We start from the raw sequence: 15,603 nt of genomic DNA on the forward strand, positions 1-15,603 counted from the left end.
TTCCTGTGTGGGGTTTGCATGTTCTCTCCGTGCCTGCGTGGGTTTTCTCCGGGTATTCCGGTTTCCTCCCACATTCCAAAAACATGCATGGCAGGTTGATGGACCACTCTAAATTGTCCCTATGTGTGATTGTGAACCCATGACCTCTGTGTACTGTCAGGCGGACGTGCTAAGCACCCGTGTGTATAGATGGATAGATGGATGCATTGATAGATCTACCCATCTATCTAGCTAGTTAGCTAGCCATGTATTATATATGATATGTACTGTATGGTGTGTGGGGGGTGACTCACTGTCTGTACAGTGCTCTCCTCTCCATCCAGGCGGGCAGACGCAGCGACCAGTCACCGGGTGGTTCCGGACTCCGACTGCACAGAGGGCCACCTGAGCGCAGTCGGCTCCGTAGCGGCCGTCGGGACACGCTGTCATTACGAGAACCATAAAACCGTCTTCATCTTCAAACACCTGTTGTCGTATTTCTTGTTGTTTTGTTCTTTCAGGACTCACTGATGTTGCAACGAGCGCCGATAAAGCCTGGCGAACATTGGCAGGCACCGGTGGAAGGGGTGCACACGGCGCCGTTTTCACAGTCGCACTCCCGCTCGCAGTTTGGACCATAACGACCCATTCCACAGGCTGAACACACAAAATAATTGATCTGCCAAGCGCTTGCTTGTTGGGAAGTTTGCTGCCACCGTCGTGTTTGGTCACAACTCAAGATTAAGAACAAAATTCAGGTCATTTGAAAGTCAAGTGAACACGGTGTTATGATTTGATGTCAGTGAGGTGACTGATTTTTCATGATATTTACTTTGATCACATTTGGGTCCGTAGAAGCCCGGGGCGCAGTAGCACGATCCAGACACCGGGTGGCACAGTTGGTTGGTTTGGGAGCACTGGCAAACCTGATTGCAGTCGGGGCCAAACGTTCCAGGGAGGCAAGCTGGCATCAGAATGAAAGCCACAAGTCGCCATGAACTTCTGCAGTGCAGCCTCCAGGCAATGATGAAAACTCACTTTGCTCGCAGCCGTTGCCAGTGAGTCCGGCCGGGCAGCCGCACTCTCCCGACACGTGGTGGCAGGAAGTGCCTGGAGAACAGTCGCAGCGCCGCATGCAGCCCGGCCCGAAAGAACCTGGCAGACAGGCTGCAAACAAGCAAGTTCATCAGACAAGATAAGAAGATAATAAAAACCTTTATTTGTCTCACAATGGAGAAATTCGCAATCTACAGCAGCAAGTTTTTGAAAGAAAGAAAGTAGAAAAACAAAAAGTATTTGCATGCACGGAAATTAATTTAAAATGAAGATATAAGCATATATGCATCTGAAAAGGTGGCTGTGCTATTTAAAATGGGTGAGTGGGGGTGGATGGAGAAATTCTTAATCGACAGCAGTAAGTTTTTGAAAGGAAGAAAGTAGAAAAACAAAAAGTATTTGCATGCACAAAAATTAATTTAAAATGAACTGTACACAGTACAGAATGAAATATAAAGTATAAAATATAAGATATAAGCATATATGCATCTGCAAAGGTGGCTGTGCTATTCAAAATGGGTGAGTGGGGGTGAGTCCAGGTTTTCAGGTGCGTCTATTCAACAGCATATTAGTCCCCCCCCCATTGAAAAACACGGCAATTTTCCTTTTGATTTATTTCCATTTTAAAATAAATGTCCTTGTAATTTTCCTTGCTTTTAATTAGTTAAAAAAAAACAATGACATTAAAAATTAAAAATGAATAATTCTGATGTTCGTCATTGTTATGTATTTTAATGCATTTATTTTACAATTAAAGCCACAACTGAAAATGCACAGTTTTACTCGTTTTTATGAATACAAAAATATTTTCTTCATAATTTAAAACCAGAAAATAAAAGACATTTTTCTTTGGAGTACCTTTGTCACAGTGTTTTCCTCTCCACCCGGGCGGGCACTGACAGTAGCCCGTGACGTGGTGGCACGATTATATATTTATATATATTTCAGTATTCAATAGCATATTGGGGTTCCCCCCCCCATTGAAAAACACAGCAATTTTCCTTTTGATTTATTTTCATTTTAAAATAAACGCGCTTCTAATTTTCCTTGCTTCTAATTAGTTTTTAAAAAAATCACATTAAAAATGAAAACTGAATAATAATGAGGTGTGTCATTGTTATGCATTTTAATGTTTAAATGCATTTATTTTACAATTAAAGCCACAACTGAAAATGCACAGTTTTACTCGTTTTTATGAATACAAAAATATTTTCTTCATAATTTAAAACCAGAAAATAAAAGACATTTTTCTTTGGAGTACCTTTGTCACAGTGTTTTCCTCTCCACCCGGGCGGGCACTGACAGTCGCCCGTGACGTGGTGGCACGACGCCCCGCGCGCACACTGACACTTCCCCTCGCACCCGAGCCCAAACGTGCCCGGCTCACACGCTGCACGTGCAAGTGAAAGTCACATAAGACAAGCAACAGACACACAAAGAAAAGCATGGCTCGGATGCTCACGTTGGTGGCAGCGTTCCCCCGTCCAGCCGCCGGCGCAGCTGCAGCGTCCCGTCCGTCTGTCGCACCGGCCGCCATTCTCACACTCGCATTCGTGCTGGCAGTCGGCCCCGAAGCGTCCATCCACGCACTCTGTGGGGGAAAAATACAGAATGCACGAGTCACCGATGACAAAACGCGGACGGCAGGAAACGCGCTGTGTTTATCGGGTTCCTGCTGACGGCTCCAAAATGTTACCAGACAGGAACTTTCACTTGGACGGAACTTAAGGACATGGTACACAGAACACGCAGATCACACACAAGCTTTGGATGTAAGCTAAGGAAATACTTAAATACGAGAAAAATACATGCTGATATACACAACAACTTTTAGGAACTGATAAGCAGCATGTCATTTTTATTTAGTTATTTTATTTATTTAGTACTGATCTACAAGGTTTACCTGACATCATTGTTTTGAATATCTTTTTATTTGACAATTTAATTTATATTTTTTCAGATCCTTTTGAGATTGCTTTTTTTTTAATTCTAAATTATTTTCACTTGTATTGTTTTATTTTATTAATTCATGTGTCCCTTACTGTTTGAATGAATATTGATTTTTCTTGTAAATGTGTTATTATTAAATTCTTAAGATTTTTTTATTTTTACCTTTTCAACTTTTTAGTTTTTATTAAAGTGTTAACATGTAATTATTATATGAATTTATTTTTATTTTCATTAGTTTCAGTTACATTTGTTTTTGTAGTCATTTATTTTGAGTATTTTTATTTTATTAAGGATTTCTAAAAGTTATTTTTACTATTTTTGTTTTTGTTTTGTTTTTCTTACTTTAAATACACAAACTTGGACCAATTCTTTTTGTTTGAGATGCAAGTTATTATTTAAGAATTATATTTATAAATTAAAGGTTAGGTTCAGTGGATTTTTTTTTCTTTAACATCATAGAATGGGAATTTCCATTATATATTGCTGACGTGACAGTTAAATAAGTAGCAACTGTTATTAAAAAAGTGTAATAAGTAACAACTGCTCATGAAATTTAACTGTGCTAGAACACACACAGAGCAAAGTAATGAGCTGAGCCGGAGGAGGTTCTGGCGGTCGTTGTGGAGCACAGCCACACTTGTTGGACGTCTAAAGTTTATTCAGTCGACCGGAGGACTGGCAAACATCTCCAAATAAAATGGAAATAAATCTCATCTCTCTTTGGAGACTTCTTCTTACCCAGTTCACAGGCAGTTCCGGTCCAGCCGCTGGAACAGGCACACTTTCCGCTGTTTGTATCGCACGTGGCTCCGTTCTGACACAAGCAGCGGTGCCGACAGTCGGCGCCGTAGAACCCCGCCGGGCATTCTGGGAAGAAAACACCCAGATGTTACTGAATCACAATAGTGGGAAGAAAATCATACTTGGCCTCTTCCGAGCTAACTTTATGTCATGATGGATTTCACTTAAGATACATTTTGATTGAAGGCAGTCAGTTTTGGCGTGACATGTTTAACTGTTCATATTGTTCTGGTAAAACTTAACATTTATCATGTACATTATATGAATAGTGAAAATGAAAACATTTGGGTACCCCATACAGTCACACACCATTGAAGTATTTCTCTTTATGCTTGAATGTGCTGCGATCCATAAATTTGTTTTTTGGTTTTTTTTTTAATATATGAAATACTGTTCGTGTTTTTGAAGCTAGATAACACTTTGTCAACAGCAGAAAGTGTGCAAGGCACCTTACTATTTTCTGTAGCGGACCCGAAATCAAAATAGTGAATGCATTTCCTTCTTGAAAACGTGAATCTCTCCCCTCCCACCTGTGGTTGAAATATGACAGCGCAAACGTCATATCTCGCTCCCAGACAGGAATGCTAAATTGTTACATCTCAGAATGCTTCACTTCAAGCTGTAAACATTGAGGTTCGCCTTTCTTATATATTCTATAAGGTCCAGTTGTTTGCCGTGTGTTTATCAAGGAACGAGGTATCCTCCTGTATTTTATGATTAGTTTCGTTCCATGTTATACAGAAAAACATTTGATTTCTATTCAAGTGTTGTACTTACTGTATTTAATGTAACGTACGTCATGTTAATGTAGGTGCCATACGTACGTGCGCTCACCTTGTGTGCAGTTGGGTCCGCGCCAACCTGGCGTGCACGTGCACAGCCCGCTGGCAGGGTGGCAGAGGCCGTCGTTATGGCAACCGCAGGTCAGCTTACAGCCATCGCCATAGAAACCACTCGGGCATGCTGCCAATGAGAAGGAGAAGGGAGATGGTTACATCCTCGTGAACTCTGGTCATCAAAAGTCCATTTTGGTAAAGTGATACACATGATAGAGCAGCAAAATACTGGATTTCTTCAATTCCACTCAGGAACCAAATTTCTTTTTTTTTTTTGCATCAAAATTCTTCACAAAATACCGCGGAATGAAAAAGTGTTTATTTTCTTTCTCCAAATATATTGAAAATAAAACACTTGATATATATACTGAATGGATTTTAGACTAAAATCCATTTAATGCATTGTTGCACACGTTTGGTGTCTTCACTCACTTTGGTTGCAGAATGGTCCAATCCAGCCACTGGGACACAAACACAGCCCGCTGACTGCATCGCAGCGGCCACCATTTTGACACGCACACTTCTTCTGACAGTCCAGTCCAAAGAAGCCCTGAGGACAAGCTGTGACATTCTGCACAATGATTGACACGTACACTCTGCACACTTCGAGGAGAAAAAAAAAACAGTGAAAAGGGAGTCTCTTACGCTTTTCGCAGAAGGTTCCGGTCCATCCCACTTGACAGGTGCAAGCGCCGCTCACGTGGTCGCACAGCGCCTGATTGTCACACTGACACAGATGACGACAACCCAGACCAAACTTTCCCGCTGGACACTCTGACAAATAAACAGCACAAACCGATAAACATTTGTAGCCGTTTACTTCCCCCTGTATGGTTACAATAATAGGAAGTATGTTAAAAATTGATGTCAGGCACGACTACTGTATTTTCCACACTATAAGGAGCACCTCAAAGCATTCAATTTTCTCAAAAGCAGACAGTACGCCTTATAATCCGAATTCTATATGGATCCATATTCAGATTTCTTGGACGCAGTATTTTAAATGTTCTATAAAGCCCTTTGTTACAGCTACAGCGGTTGTGAAAGCCCGATATCAATAAAGCTGTATTGTATTGTATTCCCTTTAGCATAGCTCCATCTAACGCAACCGCAGCCACGATTGTGGCTTTGGTTTTAATTTTTTGGGGGTCATTTGCATGTAATACTTTTGCTACAGACATACGCAAGATTGTGCAGCGACCACATGGAATGAGAATAGCAGGAACAACATACTGGAGACGTTTGAAGGAGGACTGGCTGACTCCAAACTAAATCCATCCATCTATCCATCCATCCATTTTCCGATCCGCTTTATCCTCACAAAAGGTCACAAGCGGGGGTGGGGAGGGCTGCTGGAGCCTATCCCAGCTCTCTTCAGGTAGTAGGCGGGGGACCCTGAACCGGTTGTCAGCCAATCGCAGGGCACACACAGACGAACAACCATCCATGCTCACACTCACACCTGGGGACAATTTCGAGTGTTCAATCAGCCTGCCATACATGTTTTTAGAATGTGGGAGGAAGCCGGACTACCCGGAGAAAACCCACGCAGGCCCATGAAGAACATGCAAACTCCACACAGGAAGGCCGGAGCCGGGATCGAACCCACGACCTCTGCACTGTGAGGTAACCACTGGATCACCGGGCCGATTATTGTTATTCGCATCACAATAATCTTTAGTAAGACTCCACACCGCAATTCCTCTGAGAGATTGTACCTTCTGTAGGTAGGTAGCGACTATTTTGGTTAGCCACAGATTTTAAATGGCCTTCAAGTCCAACAATGTTCCTAGTAGCACCTACTCTCATGGCACTGGGTCCCGGTGTAACCAGCCTCGCAGTTGCACTGGCCTGTCACTGCATCACAACTGCCGTCTCCATTTTGACAGTTGCAGCTCTCCACGCAGTCCATCCCCCAGTGCCCCGTGTCGCACGCTGGCACAAAAAAAAAAACTGTCAAGAAACTCTTGAGTTTGATTTCAATGTCATTTATTGAGGGGGTTCTACCTTTATGGCAGTTGTGGCCAGTCCAGCCAGGAGCACAGGTGCACCGCCCACTCACCGCATCGCAGCGGCCGTCGTTCTCGCACACGCATTTCTTCTGGCAACCTCGACCGAAAAGGCCGCTTGGGCATGCTATGCGCAGAACATCACAAGGCACACGTCACATGAGAGCTTCTTTGGTGTGGATGTCAACTTGCTGTGATATATCTATATTTCATGTTTTACGGATTTATTTAAATGGAAAAATTTCTTCGTCACATTTACGGCCTTTTACCTTTGAAAAGATTTTGGCGGAAAAAGACTAATAAGACGAACGGTGAAAGACATTGTTGTGGACATAAGCCTGACCTCAACATAAAGTTACGGAAAGAATTCATTTGTTTGCTTCGAGAATCTAGAAAAGTTAATAGAAACAACACTTGAAAAGAAATAAGAAAACATCTACATTCTTAAAAAGTCAATTATATATATATATATATATATATTGTAGTTATTTTTTTGTATTTTCATGAGTGGTGGATTGAAAAGGCCACGTTACTCACAGCGGTGGCAGAATGTTCCCATGAAGCCGGCGGCACAGTGACACGAGCCGTTGTTTTTATCACAGACGCCGCCATTCTCACAAACGGGGCAGCTTTCTGAACAGCCCACACCCCAAAAACCCTCCGGACACACTGTTGGGGGAAAAAAAAATTACAAAATGTAGGATTGTTGTTAACAATATTATATGGTAGTGTTCAACTTGATCGGCTAACCGTTGTCACAGCGCGTCCCAGAAGTGCCGGCTGGACACTTGCACTGTCCCGTCACTTTGTCACAGGGGGCGCCGCTGCAGTTACAAGGATGCACGCAGCCGGCGCCGAAGCTTCCTTCTGGGCAGTCTAACGGACGGCAGGTGGGATGGGTTGATTACTCTCAAAACTCAGAACAGTAGTGTGAAGTCACAAAGTGAAAAATAACTTGTTACTGTACTTAAATGGACTTTTTCAGGTACTGTATATATACTTTCCTCGAGTATTTCTCTGGCCACATTTTACTTTGACTCTTACTGAAGCATTTTCTACCTCTCACTACGTTCAAAAAAGGCTTGTTACTTTAAAACAGGTAACCGTATATCAGCGACGTGGAGCAAGTCGTATGAATGTTAGAAATGATGGATGGAAACAGAGATATTCCGCATCAATGGTCTTATTATTATGATATATATATATACCTGTATATTTTTTTATGTCAGCTATAAGAATGATTGGTGGCGAATGCAGGAGTGTCTTGTGTGAGCCTAAAATCACTAAAATATGTGTAATCTAAAAAAAATTTTTTTTAAATAAATTTAAAAAAGGGGGGGAAGGTGCATTTTTAACGATTAGCTAAGATTAGCTTTTTTGTTATGTTGTTTTATTTAGCTTAAGCAGAAGTTCCAACACCTTCTGATTATTCTGTCAGAATTAAGTTTACAGCAAAGCTGTTTCCAACATTTTTTTTTCCGTCCAAGTACGACCACTAAAGAGCTAGACTAAAAGAAACCGTTTGGTGTGCAAAGACTACGGGTATTGAATGTAATGGACCGGGAAAAAAAAAATCATTTTCACTTTTATACTTCAAGTACATTTCAGTCTGTAATTTTTTTACTGAGGTAAAGGAATTGAATCAGCGCTTCTACTTTTACTCTGTATTTTTCTGTACTTCTACTGACTATCGGTAGAAAGTGTGAGTCAACATTAAATTGAACGTTAACTGTGTGGGCCCGCTCACCTTGTTCGCATCTGTCGCCATGGTGACCCGGCGAGCACTTTTGTTGGCACTCCCCACTCACGTGGTCACACGACACCCCGGTCGGGCACGCGCAAATCTTCGCACAGCCGTTGCCGTACGTGCCCGGGCCGCATTCTGCAGGGGAGGAACCACAGCTGCTCACATGCGATAGCAAGTACAGTAGGAATATTTTCCTTCGACAAAGAGTTCACCTTCCTTGCAGGCGTTGCCGCGGTAACCGGGTTTGCAAATACACGTGCCGTAACGACGGTGACACTCGGCAGTGTTGTGTTGGATGCACTGACAATCCTCGGAGCAGCCGGCGCCGAAAGTCCACTTTGGACAAGCTGGAGGAGGAAAATCACATTGTTGGATAGAACACGATGCAAGTTTGAAGTTGCGCGTCCCATTCAACATCCTGACAGAGACTGCACACCTCTTTCTGATTCAACGAGTCAACTTTACTACTCCGCAATCTCGGTTGAAGCTTCAAGTCAACTCATCGTCAATCACATGTTTCAGCATTAAAATCGCAGGCACCTCATTGTACGCACCAGAAGAGGAGAGTGGTGGGTTTGCGCTAAAAATTGGTCTGGTGCCTCAAACGTGTGCACATTTTTTTACTGAAAAAATTAGATCAGTAGTCACTTGCAAAAATGAGCGATTTGAACCTCACATACAATAAAAGTTGTCTGCGTGTTTTTTTCAAAAGGCATTTGCTGAGGACAGCTGAAGAACAGGCTAAATCGGGGATGGGCGAATTAAATGCCGACGCATATGGTGCACCCCGTCTTCCTTGGTCTGCGCTTGTCTTGAACCCTTTCATCCACCCTGTGACCTGGTAACATGATAAGCTGTCCACTGTAGTAACCGCTGTCCCTGAAAGCGTTAAAATATGTATCGGGAGGTGAAGTTGGTCCTACGGAGGTGGCAGAAGCGTCCATAGAGTCCGGGGTCACACAGGCAGGCTCCATAGGTGCGATGACAGCGTCCGTTATTGGCGCAGTTACATCTTTTACGACACTGTTTGCCATAGAAGCCCTTCGGACAGCCTGCACACAGAAACAAAATCATTTGGATGATGTTTTTCCCTGAGGGGTGGATTAATGAAGGTACAACTCACCGTCCTGGCACAGCTCCCCGCTGACGCCCGGCGGGCAACGACAGCTCCCGGTGATGGGATCACAACTGGCGCCGTTCTTACACTTACAGGGGAAGGAGCAGTTTTGACCAAAATAGTTTTCGGGGCATGCTGTGGCAGTGAAAACACAACAGTTTCTTACTGGAACATTTCAAAGAAAGCTCCATTTTTATTGCAACAATTTAAAAAAATGCATAGTTTGACAGTATTCGCGCGCGTGCGTGCGTGTGTGCGTGTGTGCGTGTGTGTGTGTGTGTGTGTGTGTGTGTGTATGTGTGTGTGTGTGTTTTCTCACTCTGGTTGCAGATTATTCCCGTCCACCCGTCAAGACAATCGCAGCCGTTCTTCCAGGCGTTACATTTTCCTCCATTCGAACAGTCCTCACACGTCAGACTGCAGTCATTCCCGAAAGTGTCGTCCAAACACACTGCAAGTCACCAGTAAACGGACTTTTGTAAAGTCGCAGCCTTTGAACTTCCCACTGACACTTTGTTAAACGGCAACACAAAATAGAGCCCTTCCTTTCCTTCCTGCTGCCACTGCTGCTGCTGTCACAGTGCGTTAGCCTCAGCATTCCTGTGTGCGAGGTGGTTTCCGTGTGTACCGACAGGAGCAAGAGGCGAGTTAATTGATCCCCGCTGAGACATCTCGGAGTCATGTCATTGTTGAAGAGGGATGCGTGGCTTCAAAGTTTTACAAAGGCTACTCTAAGTACCATTTTCTTAACTGACCAATAGAGTGTGTGGTAGAGAGGGTGCGCCTTGTTTGCGGGGATGTTGAAGTGGGGTGTGTCGTTTAAAAAGTTTCATGTCAGCGACTGCTCTACAGTTGTCAAGAAATGATCTATTGTCGTGCCCAGCACAAGTCTGGCACGCGGCATAATTTGGCACAGGGGCAGGCTAGACTTTGTTTTGATATTTCTGCAGATGCACACAGTACAGTTTAAAATGGACATTTTCCGCCGTTGTGGGTGTGAACACAGCCGATCTTATCCACCGGCAACAGAAGTGGCTCCTCTCATTTCCCTTAAAATCGTTGCGCAAGAGGCATAAAGTACTTGACATGGCAGAAGAAGAAACCGAAAGAGTTTGATACAACAGTCAGGGCCATGGATTAGCGAATGCTCAATAACTTGAGGAATACGCACCAAACTTCTCAGAGAGATTACTCTCGGCCCTCAGCTCGCCCTCATCGTCCTCGTAGTCATCGTAACGCTCAAGAGGTTGACTGTAGTCATGCAGCAAGGTGAGCCGGGGCCGAATCAAAGGCAGCTCGGTGGCGCCTCCGCTGTACAGGGCCTCAACCGCGTTGTCCAGAACTGCAGGAGAGGAAAAGTTAAGGTCGCGGTTGGCGTGCAGCTGGGAAAATATTGGCGCTCGCCCATAGAAAGCACTCACGGATGCAGGAGAAGCGGTCCTCGCCCAAACGGAATCCTCGTCGACAAAAGCACTGGTAGGAGCCGCCGTTGTTTTGACACGTGTGATCACAACCGCCGTTAGCTGACAGACACTCGTTGATGTCTAAACAACGACAGAAAAGAATGCCTGGAGAGCTGCTCTCTAATCACAAACACATACAACAGATTCTTCGATGTAAGTATTTCGTTGGGTAAATGTGGTTACATTTTTTGGCTCATGAGGTTAAAATAAAGATTGATTTTCTTTTGTATCAATGGGTCATTATCAATGAACTTCTAGTACACAAGTGTCAAACGCAAGGCCTGGGGGCCAGATCCAGCCCGCCAGATCATTTTATGTGGCCAGTGAAAGCAAATCACGTGTGTCAACTTGCTAAAATCTGGACCAAAATGTCAAATTGTCACGTGTCATAAATAACGTTGAGATTTTGCAAGCATTTTGTTACCTTGTTTACACTCACTTGAACAATAATTGAACAAACCATTCGAATTGACTTGACTGATTTCAAAACTAGTAAGCTATTCATTTGTTGTGTACAAGTAATCATTTGGTGGTTTCACTGTCATAACAGCCCTCCGAGGGAAGACGCAACCCCAAATTGGCCCGCCACTAAAATGAGTTTGACACCTCTGTTCTAGTACATTCGTGGATACCTACCACCTCCTGAATTACGAACTTTCTTCTCTAACCAACCTACCTACCTACCTACATACCTAACTACATACCTTCCTACCCACCCACCTTGTAGTGTAAATAGTTATTATCTCACATTTTAAGTTCCACAAAACTCACCTCATGAAGGTTTTGTGTCCTGCTAACTTATTTGGGTTCACAATGTACCTATCTACCTATCGCGAACCGTTCCAACATTGTAAGGGCTTAAGTTCAATCAGATCATATTCCAAGTTCGGGTAGAGTAAATATTGTGTCTGGAGTCTAAATGACCATTGCATGAACGTAATAGTGAGAAAGACAAATGGAATATTTCTTCTTTTGCGTAAACGTGTGGAATTTTAAACATACCGTCACAGCTGCATCCATCCGAGCTGAGGCGGTAGCCCGCTGAGCAGTAGCACTCGTAGCCTCCGGGATAGTTGGCGCAGTTCTGCTGGCAGCAGGAGCTCTGTTGGCCACACTCGTCCACGTCTGCCAAACGCAACACAAACACAGAGACCAAGTTTTACGATCTGCTTTATTGCGGCACTTATAATAAAAAAAAAAAACTGAAATAATGCAAATCATGCAGTTTGAGAAGCCAAATCTGGGTCACGCGAACAAAAGGAAGTGACTAAAATCTTGGCGATATAAAAACACAGGGAAAAACCTTTGCAAGAAAGATGTATTTATTATCAAACCTGAAATTAAAGTTGTTGTCAGAGCTCCAATACCAATTCGAAACTGTTGCTCTGCAAACTATACTGACTTATTTTTCTTTGCCAAAGCGGACACCCCGCTGATTTGGAATGACATCCAACCCAGGGTGGTCCAGGTGGCTGAGGTCATATAACGTTTGAAACTTCCTTCAATGGCGCTTACAAAAGTATTGATACAACGCAGCGATGTTTGGTATCAGAATACCCATTAAAATCTAAACAATGCCCTTGATAATAAATGTTAAAATTACTTTCTGAAGGCATGTTTTTGACCCTTTCAGTGCAAAAAAAAGTACACATTTGACCCTTTCATGCACTCTGTAACCTGCTTACATGATAAGCTGTCCACCGTAGTAACCGCTGTCCCTGAAAGGGTTCAATTCAAATCCAGTCAAGCCTCGGTTTTCGAACGTCTCTCGACCAAATCGGTTTTCGACCAAAAAAATTCGAGTTTTTTTATGCCTCGGATTACGACCGAAAATCAGTTCTCAACCAGACTGAGCGCACTTGAATGCGCCACTTGACTCCTCTCGCCTTCCTTACACGACGAAGTGACGCTTTCTCGGGTAGACGAGGAGGTGACGCTTCTTTGTGCAGCGTTCCATTGCGAGCAGACGTGTTCAATAAAGATTTTTTTTTTTTTTTAAAAAAGAGCATGGTTTTGGTTTTCGAACAAATCGGTTTTCAAACAGCCTTCTGGAACAGATTATGGTCGAAAACCGAGGTATGACTGTATTCAAATCCGCAAAAAGTAGAACTGATTCCCGCATGTTCACAGTTCTGCATCTATGGATTCACATATTCACAGATTTTTTTTCTCAATATTTTTCATTATTTTTTTTCTTGTTAATTTTTTTGTTGCTTTTTTTCCCTCCACATTTTCCTCATTTTTCATGGAAAACATACTGAATGATTATCAGCATTTTTTTGAAGAGTTTGGGGGGTTTGAAATTTCTCCTACCCCAATCCACTTCAAATGGCCGCTAATTATTCGCACTGTCCGTTCCCTTCCTTTGCGAATCGCGGGAGTCGTCTCTGAGCTCATATTTTTCTATTGGGATTGTTTCACTAACTTCTCTGCTCCAGCATTTAAAAAAAAATAAATAAATAAACATTTGCGTTATCATAATTTACCAAAAATATATACATGCATACGTACATACACAAATTGCAAGAATAGCTAGCTTAGCAACCGCAAGCGCATACAATTAATATATTGAATATCGACCCACGTCTTATATGATGCGATGTCTTACCGACACACGTTTTAAGGTCCTCATGAAGGCGGTAACCTTGGTTACAGGTGCAAACTGGGCCGCTGTTGGAATGCTGGCAGTGATGCGAGCACCCGCCATTGTTGTTCCCGCAGCTGTTCACGATCTCCATCTCGATTCCTTTCGAAATATTCATCGCGTTGATCAAGCGATGACTTATATGTCGTAGATCACACGAAGGCAAAACTCACTGTAACACTGCTTTCCGTCCGATCCCAGCTCGTAGGCGGCGTTACAAACGCAGGCGAAGGAGCCCGGCGTGTTGTGGCAGCCGTGAGCGCAGTTGGCCTTCTCCGTCTGGCACTCGTCAATATCTAAGAAAAAGAAAGAGTAAGATAGTGAGTAAAATGCTATTTATTTAGGTGTTTGGAGGTAAATCAGCCAAGTGACAAGCCACTGTATTGGATTTGAACAATATGAAAATTATTCGGATAGGCCGTAATTAGTAGAATGATACCACTCGACTTAGTTTGGGACTCAGGAATTGTAACTCAGCGGATTTATATCATATAGTAATGTCAAAGTCTGCTTTTAATGATGGTGATTTTTACCTTGACATGTGCGTCCGTCTTCGGCCAGAATGAAGCCCGCCCTGCAGTCGCAGTGCGCGTTACCACCGTCGGCCCGACACCGATGCATGCAGCCTCCATTGTGTTCGGCGCAGGGATTCTGCACTGTCAAGACGCAGGAAGTGTTGGCTGGTCAACGACACGTGGTTCCAATAATGGGCCAAACACACCTCGTAAAACAGTATTCAAAGTGTCATTTCTTTTTAACTCGTGTCAGGAATGACAACCTTCTGCTCAGCATAAACGAAAGCAAATAGCCGACCGGGTCCAAAATCTGACTAGTAACAGAGTGTCATTTTCAAAGACAGTTATGGTCTGCATGCCAAGAAAACTATGCAGAATCTTGCTGTCTCCCACACTGAAGGCTCCACATGCTGTCACATGCAGTAATTACATTTGGCTTTTGGCGCCATGTATATTTACATTTTCTTGAAGGCAGTGTGATCATGATTAATTCTTCTTTCCAGGTCCGGGAACTTACATTTGCAATGCTTGCCGTCTTCTGTCAGCTCGTAGTCGGGCTTGCAGCGGCATTGGAACTGCGCGGCAGACTGCTGGACGCAGTAGTGTTCACAGCCACCGTTGCTGAGGGCGCAGGAGTGGACGGCTAGAAGGTAAAAAAATAAAACAAAAGGAGAGGAAAAGTACTTTAAAAGGAAAAAAAAACACAGAAACATCCCTTGTGCTTCTTTGTAAAGAAAAGTCATGAATTATTTTGTCAAGTACAAAGGAAGAAGTTTGTTTTCACTTAGGTTGTGTTTGCGAGAAATATAAATCCACAATTTCATGCACCACAGAAGAAATCATTTAAAACCTGTATAGATTTTTTTTGGGGGGGAGACCATGCGAATTCTGATATTTAGCAAGATAAAACTCTAATCATCAATTAATCAGCCAATTAATTTAAAAAAAATCAGATAACCCTAACCCTCGTTTTAATAATATTTTTGGGCCTTGAATAAAGAATGTGTACACCTCTATGCATATTGTGTTGCCTGTGTTGTTTTGATTCTGATATCGGTTCCCAAAACATCAGTGCTAGTTTCATATTGTGTGTTGCATTGTGTGTTAGCATTTAAGATTGCAGACTTGTGATGTTTGATTGAACTCAAAATGTTCTTTTCTTTGTTTAGGTATAGTTTAAGCATCACAATTCTCCCAGTGATGCCTAGATTGACATCCCTTTGATGTCGGTGACATGCCATCCGCACAAATGAGGCAGCTATCAAGACTTTGAAGTCAAAATCATACACTGATGAGGTTGCGAACAGTAACAGCTCAATCATCTCGCCAGGCTGGACTCAATCACTTTTAGTGAAAACAAGAAGCTGGCATTCAATGTTTTTTTTCACTGTGGAATGGCCGCAGTCAAGATCCATCCGTCAAAGGTGCACGGCAAACCTCACCGAGCCTTCCAGTGTAAACATTTTGCGCTTGTGGCACAGAACAG

At 43.1% G+C, this 15,603-nt stretch overlaps 1 protein-coding gene across 3 annotated transcripts in view; it reads right to left on the reverse strand.

Moving 5' to 3' along the window:
• megf6b (multiple EGF-like-domains 6b) overlaps positions 1-15,603 on the reverse strand; it is a 55,662-nt gene that overhangs the window by 4,765 nt on the left and 35,294 nt on the right. For all 3 annotated transcript variants that reach the window (XM_019892481.1, XM_019892482.1, XM_019892483.1), the window contains 26 exons: positions 14,635-14,760; positions 14,136-14,258; positions 13,776-13,898; positions 13,567-13,704; positions 11,961-12,083; positions 10,917-11,039; positions 10,667-10,837; positions 9,815-9,946; positions 9,502-9,630; positions 9,302-9,430; positions 8,591-8,725; positions 8,379-8,513; positions 7,382-7,507; positions 7,169-7,300; positions 6,630-6,758; positions 6,426-6,557; positions 5,268-5,396; positions 5,055-5,183; positions 4,621-4,749; positions 3,724-3,852; positions 2,498-2,626; positions 2,297-2,425; positions 1,018-1,146; positions 812-943; positions 508-636; positions 294-422 (listed from right to left, as the gene is read on the reverse strand). In XM_019892481.1, the coding sequence (XP_019748040.1) occupies positions 294-422; positions 508-636; positions 812-943; positions 1,018-1,146; positions 2,297-2,425; positions 2,498-2,626; positions 3,724-3,852; positions 4,621-4,749; positions 5,055-5,183; positions 5,268-5,396; positions 6,426-6,557; positions 6,630-6,758; positions 7,169-7,300; positions 7,382-7,507; positions 8,379-8,513; positions 8,591-8,725; positions 9,302-9,430; positions 9,502-9,630; positions 9,815-9,946; positions 10,667-10,837; positions 10,917-11,039; positions 11,961-12,083; positions 13,567-13,704; positions 13,776-13,898; positions 14,136-14,258; positions 14,635-14,760 (3,399 nt within the window). The remainder of the gene's footprint in view (positions 1-293; positions 423-507; positions 637-811; positions 944-1,017; positions 1,147-2,296; positions 2,426-2,497; positions 2,627-3,723; positions 3,853-4,620; positions 4,750-5,054; positions 5,184-5,267; positions 5,397-6,425; positions 6,558-6,629; positions 6,759-7,168; positions 7,301-7,381; positions 7,508-8,378; positions 8,514-8,590; positions 8,726-9,301; positions 9,431-9,501; positions 9,631-9,814; positions 9,947-10,666; positions 10,838-10,916; positions 11,040-11,960; positions 12,084-13,566; positions 13,705-13,775; positions 13,899-14,135; positions 14,259-14,634; positions 14,761-15,603) is intronic.

The sequence above is a fragment of the Hippocampus comes genome, unplaced genomic scaffold (assembly GCF_001891065.2).
Source record: "Hippocampus comes isolate QL1 unplaced genomic scaffold, H_comes_QL1_v1.1 scaffold137, whole genome shotgun sequence".
NCBI classification, from domain to species: domain Eukaryota; kingdom Metazoa; phylum Chordata; class Actinopteri; order Syngnathiformes; family Syngnathidae; genus Hippocampus; species Hippocampus comes.